Raw genomic sequence first — 10200 nt, 5'->3', positions numbered from 1 at the left:
TTTGAAGAACCCCTAATGCAGTGGTCCCTATGTTTACCACCTCGCCCCCCGCACACACCCCCTCCGCCAGCTGTGGCTGGGAGACAGGATGCAGCTCAGGGCAGCAGGGATGTGGACAGGGGTAAGGGGGCCCTGGGTGGAGCTGGGCAGTGCTCCCTCTCTGACCCCTGTGGGGGCTGGCCCAGGCCCCAGCCATGTGCCCCCACCCCCCAATATTCAGCATGCCCCACAGTTTGGGGGCCTCTGCCCTAATGTTTTCTTTAACATAATTATGGAAATCACTGCCTGAAAAAAAATCTATCTCAAACTTTTTGAGACTTGAAGACCTAGTCCTTCTAGTTACTCAACCGTTATCCCCTAAACACAGGAATAATACCTTTTGGCCACTACTTCAAATGACTCAATCTTGTCCTTTGCTATTTTTGTTGTGTAAAGAGCAGTGAATTTTTTTCTAACACTATTAAAGTTATAACTTCTCTGCCCTGAGTCATTTAACAGATCGTTAATTTTCCAGAAGTAAATGAGACAGGTTTGTGTAGGACCCAAATAATACTGGTTCTAAAAGCTTGGATGTCTCTCCAACAGAAGTTGGTCTAATAAAAGATATTAAGTTACCCACCTTGTCTCTCTAGACTTCATAATCAGAATGTAAGAGGTATGCGAGAAATAATACTCGTAGATTTAGTTTATAAAACTGACTTCAGCATTGCTTATGTCCAGTAACAGATAACATACTTGATAGTGGTACCCAGTAAGAGCTTAGTATGTAAATAGTAAACTTAATAAATAAAAAGCTCAGGAATGCAAACAACTGTTTCCTTTCTGATGTGATAAATGGGCTGAAAAACTTATTCTCATTGTAAGCTCAACTGTAAAAAGTATGTAAAAATGCAAAAGATGTCACAATAACCTATAAAATCAAATGTTGATAGGGGAAAAGGTATGAAAGTGAGACAGGCTAAATTAGTCTAAACAAAAAGACCTGCAGATATAACTCGAGGACTGTTACGATCATGGTTTGTATAATAAGAAAATGTGGGTCCAAAAATTAATGAACCAAAATTGGTGGACAAAAATGAGGGGATGGGATATTCTACCTCTCATGCCCTTGTTTTGGGTCCATAGACTTTATTTTATTTTTATTTTTTTGAAGGGGGGAGGAAACCAGATGAAGGCTCCTGAAGCGAGCTTCGCCATCATGGCTGCCATGCCCACCATCTCCTGGGACCATGGATCTTCTTCATTCTGATCCCAAGAGAAACTAATACAACAGTCCTCAAAGGTGTCAGGTACTCTGAGATGAGCAGGCAAACGGTAGGGGCAATGGTCCTGTCTGTCATCCCATCCCCACCTGGCCCATGGAGCTGATTGGCTACAGGTAAGGTAACAGTATGTCCCATCTTGAGGTTCAGTGCAGTATGAACACCTCCCTGTGCTCAGGGATGGTCTCGCAGTAGTTGTGCTTCCAGAAGCACAATCTCTGCCAAAGCTATGTGGCTTTACATTGCTCCCTATTTGTGACTGTGCCTAAATGGCATCAACTAACTCATAATTATTTGGGTAAGTCAGGTACAATGAGAGAGACAGTGCTTCTGAAAAGCATTCTATCAGTGCAGCTAGGTAACTGGGAGGGAGATCAAAGCTACATAACCCGTGTAGCTGTAACAGTAGATTCAGGATGTAGCAACCTGGAGTTTGGAGGAGGTACCAAGATGTCAGTCTGTGTGCACATGGCTGGAATGCCAGCTGCAGTTGCAGCATCTCAGTAAATAGTTTTTAATAAAGAGTGAGCTTATTTTAAGGAACATGGAGCCCTCATGTTAATGCTCAGACCATGGTATATGAACCATGGTGGCAGCAGTCATTTTAGTGAGGCCTGCAGCAAGGGAAGAGAGTATGATTAACAGGCAAAGCAGCTCCTAGAAGCCAAGCAAACACACAACATGGAGGGACTCAGACTACCAGGAATGCTGGATTTCCAGATGAAAAACCTTGCACCAGCAGGGAAGCAGTGGAAGCAAGAATTAAGTCTGTATACGTATCTGCCCATGGGAGATAAAGATGTGAAAATGAAAGTAATGCTTTTTTTTTACTATCACATTGGGGGTGTGTGTGGGGGAGATGAGAAATGAGTGAGACACTGTTGCCTGGAGTAATAAAGGTGTTTGAGTATTGTGATCCCAGGCAGAATGAGATTGTAGACAGGTATGTTACTTCATCCAAATCCAGAATCAGAAGAGGGAATAGATACTTAAATTACAGAGCTGAGAACTGACATCCCCATGTAACTTTGGAGACATTAAAGATGGGATTGTTTGTGCACCATGTCATTCCAGTTCACAGGAGAGACTGTTAGAAACAAAACTACCCCTTGAGAGATGCTGCCAAATAGCCAGGGCAGCTCGACTGTCTTGAAGAAAAGATCAAAATAACAGCCACTAGTGCAGAACAAGCACAGAGGCTCAAACTAATTAATTTACATTTGAAATATCTTCATGTATTACTACTGCTCTAAAGTCAGCTGCTCACCTCTGGATACCCCAGCCCTACCACTCAACAGTGAGCTATCCAAATTATTTCATTCTGCCAACCCAATAGAAGAGGAACAGCAGGCTAACTTACTGATACCTGGGATCTCACCCTCCCATCTCTCTACAATGAGCTATTTATGGGGGAAGTAGAAGGCAGAGGAGAAAGAAAAGAGGGAACGGAGAGGAGAGAGTGGGAGGTGAACTCCATCTTGCTAATTCTATTGATTTTTCCCTCTCCCCGTACAACTACTAAGTCCTAAAAATCACTAATTTTCTTTACTAGTCTATATCTAAATTCAGAAAAAATCTCAAAGCTAAAATGCTAGTACTCCACCTTCTAAATATGTTTCATGTGAGGCTCTCAAAGGACTTTGGAAATAGAAATAAATATAGTATCCTTGTGCAGTCTCATCCACCTTGTACTGAGGTACAGAAAGTTCACACAACACTTGCCCAAGGTGGCAAGTGGCAGAACAAGGAACTGATCTTGAAACTCCCAATTCTGTGCTCTGACCACTAGAGTGCTCCCTATCAGTAATACAAAATAACTTTTTGCAGTTGTTCAGATGTTTCCTGACCCAATACTCCTTGGAAACATCACCCAGCTGTTTGTTGGAAGCGAACAGTAGTTACCTAATTACTAATATACTTACAGAAGCTCACTCTTAAACCATAAGGAGTCCCACATTGACACAGCCTACAGCTGAAGCTTCCCACGTAGATCGTAACCTCCCTCCCACCTTCACTGTACGTGGGAGTGCATCTTTACTAGAAACAGTAATTACAAAAATGACCTTCATACTTACTGAAATTTGTGGATGGTGTCACTGACTCATGGATTTGAGCCCAAATATTGGGTAATGGCTAGGTTCTTTAGTATGGCCTTCTCTACCACCTTATGCAACTGCTGCAATGAAAGCCATTTTCATGTCAGAACATCTTTTGTGAAATACCTGCTTAGTTAATCTAGGATTTCTTCTATGCCAGAACCTAGGGTGTTACAAAGACTTCAGAGAATCCCTGCCCTAGCTCTTTCCTGGCAAAGGCAGCCATAGCTCGGTTTAGTTAGGCATTAGAATAATGGCCAGCTTTATGGGGATGCTTTTGGTTTTAGAACAGCAGAGTTTATTTTGATTTGAAATAGAAGTTGCCACCTATGTTCTGTAAAGATTTTCCCTCCATAAAGAATATTAAGGATATTTTCTAGCCTTTTTTATTAGCTGTAAATGCTTTACTTTTATTGTTCATCTGTGTTGTACTTAAATAGGAAATCCCCTTCTCTAACCCACTTGTGATGAGTCAGTGATGCCGCTCAGTTTGAACTAAAGTTTGAACTACCTCCTAAATTGCAATAATTGCTAAATATAATCCTGTTTCTTTGCTTTGGGTGTATTCCACAACCAGAAAGAGACTTTTGCATTTGTTGGGTAAGTAAACAGTGTTCTCACTAGATTTGTATATTAAATCTGGGATATTGATTATTGCCTTAAGAAGTTATCAACTGAGCAGCTTTATAAGGGTTCAAATAACAATTGGGATTCAAATATTACTCTGAATGTATGTAGCACTTAAATATAAATTTCTGTATAAACATGAATTGTTTGTGTTCCTAGAAATCGTCGTCATTATAAGCCCAACAAAAGGCACAGCTTCTCTTACATTTAAAAGCCAAATATTTTTAAAATAATTAATATTGGCATGGAGCAACTTGCATATTTTTAGTCTCCCCACATTTCTCTTGTCCATAAATATGCCTATCATCACCTCTGCAGTACTGCTCTTACAAGCCACCACTTCTTCTGAAAGCCTCATGCATCATTTTTCCTTCACCTTGATTGCTAATTGCGACTCTCTTCCCTACAAACTCCCAAATTCACCCTCTCCAGCATGTGCAGAAAATCAGTGTCTGCTAGAGCTGGTCAGGAATTTTTTGACTAAATACCAATTCATCAAAGCCAAAACTTTTTGCAGAACTGTATCTGTTTCAACTAAACTTTTGTTGGGAATCTCAGTTGCAGGATGGGGGGGGAAAGAAAGACACTCCCACCCCAGAATAATCAATATCGCAGTGGTTAGGACACTCACAAGGGATGTGGGATATCTAAATTCAAGGCCCCGCCCTGCCTGATTTGGAGCAGGATTTAAATCTTAGTCTCCTGGCTATTGGCTATTCTGGGGTGTCTCTGGCCCAGCAGGCTACAGAGTCAGTCCTAGTCTCTCTCTCTTCGGCCCAATTAATATTTAATTAGTATATAAATTGGAATAGCTCCAAGAGGCCAGAGTGAGAGATCCCCACTGCAGGTCAGTGTGCTGACCACTGGGCTACTGGCTATTCTGGGACAAGGAACTCTCTGGCTGTATGTTTTGCATTGGAACCAGATGTTGAAAACTGGAAGTTTTTCACTAAATGGAAAATCCATTTTTGACAGGCTCTGGTTCAAGTCTTCTCTCACACACTGAGAAGTATAACACTTCACTGCAATCATTAAACAGCTCTATTTGCTCCCCATTGATTCAAGATTTTTCCCTTCTCATTTGCAAAATTCTCCATGGACCTGCTTGTGACTCTCATCCTCATTTCCTCCATTTATCTAGCACCAGCTTCATTTTGTATCGTCGGCAAACTTTGCCACCTCACTGTTTATACCTTTTTCTAGATAATTTAGGAATATGTTGAACAGTGCTGGTCCCAATATAGATCTGTGGGGGACGCTGCTACTCATAGGCACCGACTTCCCCTCTGCCCAGTGGGTGCTCACCCAACCCCCCCGCCGCCCCACTCCTGCCCTGCCCTGCCTTCGCCCCACCCCCATTCCCCAAGTCTCCGCCCTTGCCCTGCCTCTTCTCCTCCCCCAAGCGTGCTGCATCCCCGCTCTTTCCCCTTCCTCCTGGAAAGTCCTAAGTGCCACCAAATAGCTGTTAGGCAGCGGGGGGGAGAGGAGCGGGGACACGGCGTGCTCGGGGGGGGAGGGGGGGGAAGAGGGAGAAGGAGGCATTTTTCCCTGTTGGTGCTCCAGCCCCGGAGTTGGCACCTATGCTGCTACTTACTTCTCTCTATTGTGAAAACTGAAAGTTTATTCCAGCCCTTTGTTTCCTATCTTTTTAACCAGTTGCCGATTCATGAGAGCATGTACCCTCTTATCCCATGACTGCGTACTTTGCTTAAGAGCCTTTGGTGAGAGATCTTGTCAAAGGCTTTCTGAAAGTTCAAAATACACTATATGCAGTGGGTCACCCTTATCCACCTGTTTTAGACCCCCTCAAGGAATTCTAATAGATTAGTGAGGCATTATTTCCCTTTACAAAAGTTGTTGACTCTTCCCCAGCAAATCATGTTCATCTGTGTTTGATCAGTCTGTTTTACTATAGTTTCAACCAATATGCCTGGTGCTGAAGTTAGGCAATCTGCCCTGTAATTGCCAGGATTGCCTCTGGAGCCTTTTTAAAAAAAATCAGCATTACAGTCATCTAATACATAGGCTGATTTAAGCAATAGGTTACATACCACAGTTAGTAGTTGTGCAACTTAATATTTATGTTCCTTCAGAACTCTTGGGTAACTTTGTCTTGGTGATTTATTACTGTTTAATTTATCAATTTGTTTTAAAACCTTCTCTCACACATCAATCTGGGACAGTTTATCAGATTTGTAAACTGAGAAGAATGGCTCAGTTGTAGGAATCTCCATCACATTCTCCTCGCTGATTGTTTGGCAAGGTTTCTGTTTCTGATATACTAACAAAGCTAACAGCATTTCTTTCTCTTTTTTTTTTGCCTTTTGTTAGTTGCTCTTCAACTTCTTTTTTTAGCCAGCCTAATTATACCTTTACACTTGACTGGCCAGAGTTTGTTCCTTTCTATTTTCCTAGGTAGGATTTGACTTCCAATGTCTAAAATATGCTTTTTTTTGTTTCTAACTGACTTTTATTCTGTTTAGCCATGGTAGAATTTTTTTGGTCCTCTTACTGTTGTTGTTTTGTTTTTATTTGGGGCATATATTTAATTTGAGTTTCTATAATGGTGTTTTTAAAAGGTTTCCATGCGGCTTGCAGGTATGTCACTCTTGTGACTGTTCCTTTTCATTTCCATTTAACTAGCTTTCTCTCTTTTGTGTAGTTCCCCCTTTTGAAGTTAAATGCTACTATGGTGGGATTCTTTGGGCTTTTTCCTCAAGGATGTTAAATTTAATTACAGTATAGTGGCTATTACCAAGCAGTTTAGCTATATTCACCTCTTGGACCAGATCCTGTAAAACCACTTAAGACAGATCAGGAATTGCCTCTCTCCTTGCTTCTGGTGCAGCTAATCCTGGAACACACAGTCATTTGAAATTATTTTACATTCACTCTGTAAGGTGTATTGGGGTGCAATGTACATGAAAGACCCTGTAGTAAAGCAAGTTGTATCTGCATTCATTTCCTTGTTGAGTTGTGGCAGTGGGAACCAGTGGGGCTCAAGCAGCTGGAGTCTATTCAGGTAGGATCCTGGGGTTTAGAACACACCAAAGTTAGAGCCTGAGTTTAAAAAGAATCCCACTACTGATTTTACAAGCGCTTTGCTGCAAAGGAAGTTGTCACTAAAAGCCACAGAGAAGTACAACTTCCCATACTCTTTGACTAATCCTTTTTTCTAAAAGAGCATTTTTTTTTTAATCCGTGACTGCACAGGGGATTTCCTTAGCAAAATTTTATATATATATATATACACACACACACACACTTATGGAGTCTATTATGAGCCATTGAAGTCAATGGGAGCTTTGCTTCTAAAGACTTTTTTCACTGATAAACACAATCAATATTGGTTATAAACATGAGAGGATAGTAAAGACAACAGGCAGTGTAGCAAGGAGTTCATTTGTCCTCGCAACAAATCAGCCAGAGACACCACCTGAGTTCAGTCACCAGGGCCTTTTATTTACTGTGTCAGCTCCCACCACCTTCTATTTACAGACCGCTGCAAACTAGCAACCTGGGGGACAGCTAGCTTCTCCAGCCAGCAGGGATGCACAGGCCTGGGCTTGGCGCCTGCCTGCCTGCCCTATATAGCCCCCTTGCTAATAAGGCCTGCAGGTGCTTCCCTTCTACCAGTTAGGCTTGGCACTCTCAGCCAGCCCCAATGAATGCTGCTTAATTGGAGCTGGGCTAATAGGGGCCTGGCTCAGGACCGCCTAGCCAGCACCCTGTTACAGGCAGTATTACAACAATACTGCTACATGGCACAGCATCTGCATTTGTTTATTTGTAAAGAACCCACTTAACATTTTAAAAACAATTCTAAGGGCATCATCCTGTATGTAGAATGACCCTGTAACAAGCTAACTTTAAATGCTGTGGCTCACTTATTAAGAGAGGCTTCACCCAGGCTGCTCATGACCCTGATATTCTGTAACCTATACTTGCTGCTTATCAGCTACTGGGAGCATTCAAGGACTTGGTCTGGATTTACTATATAAAGCCTAAATGGTATAGGATATGGCTGTGTAAGGGTTTTGGGCCAGATTTTCAAAGGTATTCAAGCAGATAGGCACCTGTTGGGATTTTCAAATCAATGGACTTGCGAGCCTAACTTGCTAAGGCTCTTTTGAAAATCCCACTACCTGCCCTATCTGCATTGTTAGGTGCCTGAATATCTTTGAAAATCTGGCCCTGAGTGTCTCTTTTTTGAAAATGTGACTTAGGTACTCTTCAAAATGTTACCATTTATCCTGTAGTGAGGTCTATGTGGAGACCCACTGAAGTCCCGGTGGACTTTTGATAAGAGGTGGATTGATGTTGGCTAAATAGGATTTAATTATTTGTTGGTAATTGGCCTTTTAAGGTGAGTGAGGGACCAGCCTACCTGAGTCAGGCCCCTGTAAGGGATAATGAGCCAAACCAGGCTCCCCTGAAAGTAATTAAATCCCTAGGGACTGGCTGGCAGCTAATGAACCTAATAAAGCATTATCGGGGGGAATTGGTGCCCTAGAGAAAGGGAGCTGCTAAGGAGAGGAACTTCCAGGAAATCTCAACAGAGCAAGGAACCTGGAAGGTGTGCTCCTGTGGGGAGGAGCTCCCAGAGATAGCAGCAGGACAGAAGCCTGGGGAGCTGCAGCTAGCTGGAAGAAGTGGCTGCAGGAAATAAAGTCAGGGCAAGTCTACACTACGGCGCTATATCGGTGCAGCTGCACCAATGCTCACTATGCTGATGGGAGAGTGCTCTCCTGTCAGCATAATTACTCCACCTTGGTGAGAAGGGTAAGCTATGTCCGTAGGAGAGTGTCTCCCACCGACATAGCACCAGTGTGGAGAACGTGAAACTTGTTGCTCATAAAGGGTGTTTTTTTCACACCCTGGAGCAATGTAAATTAGATTAACTTAACTTATAGTGTAGACTGGGAAGAAGGGCTGAGGTCTCTGACTCTAGGAGACAGAGAAGCTTTAGTGACAGCCAGAGGCTGGAGCAGAGAGAAGGAAGAGACTTTATTTTTGAATGATTTTATTTTGGACTCAAATAAAGTAGACCCTTTGCAGGGGACTTTTGTCACATTCCTTTTGGACTGTGTGAAACAGGCTTGGTAAGCTGCTCAGTTGAGCAGTCAGATAATATGAATTGACTGCCTACTATTTGACCACAGTCAAATATTGTCAACTATTCCAGCAAGAAGATCCTGATGTAGGTGATGGCCTGCCTTTATTATTGCATCATGGTGCCATCTGTTAGTAAGCTTACTTAAATGGCTTGATCATTTACTTTACTACATGCTAATGTAGGAAAAATTGTAGTCTAATAGCAAGTTGTGCTGCTTGAACAAACCATGTACATATATCTGTATTTGCATGCCAGGCCCCCAGCATACACGGTGGTTTACAAAGCATGTAAAACAAGTTAAAAGACATGGTCTCTGCCCCAAGGAATTTACAATGTAAACTAACTAAATATCTGTATGTTTGTCAACTCCCTCCCTCCTTCCTGATAGGAAGGGTTCAGACATTAAACCTCTTCCTTCAACCCCTAGTACTTTAATAAAAGTCCACTGTTTTGCTGGTCTTGTACCAGAGACTTACCAAAATCTGGCTGTGCTCCTGTGATTATGAAGAAGCACGCTTTGTCAAAGACTACTCCTGTTCAGTCTCCATTTCAAACACTGACAACACTCAGATAGTGTGCTTGCAGCTTGGTGATCAGAAGACAATGGAAGGGTTAAATGCTGACTCACTGAGCTGCTGCACTACACCAACGGGGGCTGCTTCCATTTCCCTGGAGTCGATTGGAGATTCTTGGGATAGAGAAGACAAAGGAAATTGGCCCATGGGATTGTGGGATACTTTTGGCTCCCAGAACCCAAGTCGGGGAGCTACGTCTACACTGCAAGGTAATATGGCTCAAACCCTGGGTCCCGGCTTGACTTGGGCTTGAACTTTCCAGCTCTACAGGTTTCAAGCCGAAATCTGAGAAATTTGTGTATAGACAGAAGGTGGGGAGTTGGGCTCAAGCATGAGTCTGAGTCTGGGCTTATATTGCAGCGTAAGCATATTCTGAAACCCTGAAAGGTGGGAGGGTCTCAGGGCCAGGTTCCAGCCTAAGCCCGAATGTCTACACTGCTATTTTTAGCCCACAGCCTTAGTCCCATAGGCCTGAGTCAATTGACCCTGGGCTCTGAGACTCGGTTCTATGGGTTTTTTATTGC

At 42.7% G+C, this 10200-nt stretch overlaps 1 protein-coding gene across 1 annotated transcript in view; it reads left to right on the top strand.

Moving 5' to 3' along the window:
* Positions 1 to 1943: 1943 nt before the first annotated feature.
* The window catches only part of TNIP3 (TNFAIP3 interacting protein 3), a 97796-nt gene continuing 89539 nt past the window's right edge, over positions 1944 to 10200 (top strand). Inside the window, exon 1 of the mRNA XM_024212764.1 lies at positions 1944 to 2075. Within this exon, the coding sequence (XP_024068532.1) occupies positions 1944 to 2075 (132 nt within the window). The remainder of the gene's footprint in view (positions 2076 to 10200) is intronic.

The sequence above is a fragment of the Terrapene carolina genome, unplaced genomic scaffold, assembly GCF_002925995.2.
Source record: "Terrapene carolina triunguis isolate 2854851 unplaced genomic scaffold, T_m_triunguis-2.0 Scaffold66, whole genome shotgun sequence".
Taxonomy (NCBI): Eukaryota; Metazoa; Chordata; order Testudines; family Emydidae; genus Terrapene; species Terrapene triunguis.
The sequence above is the reverse complement of the archived record's forward strand: the minus strand, read 5'-3'. Positions and strand labels throughout refer to the sequence as shown.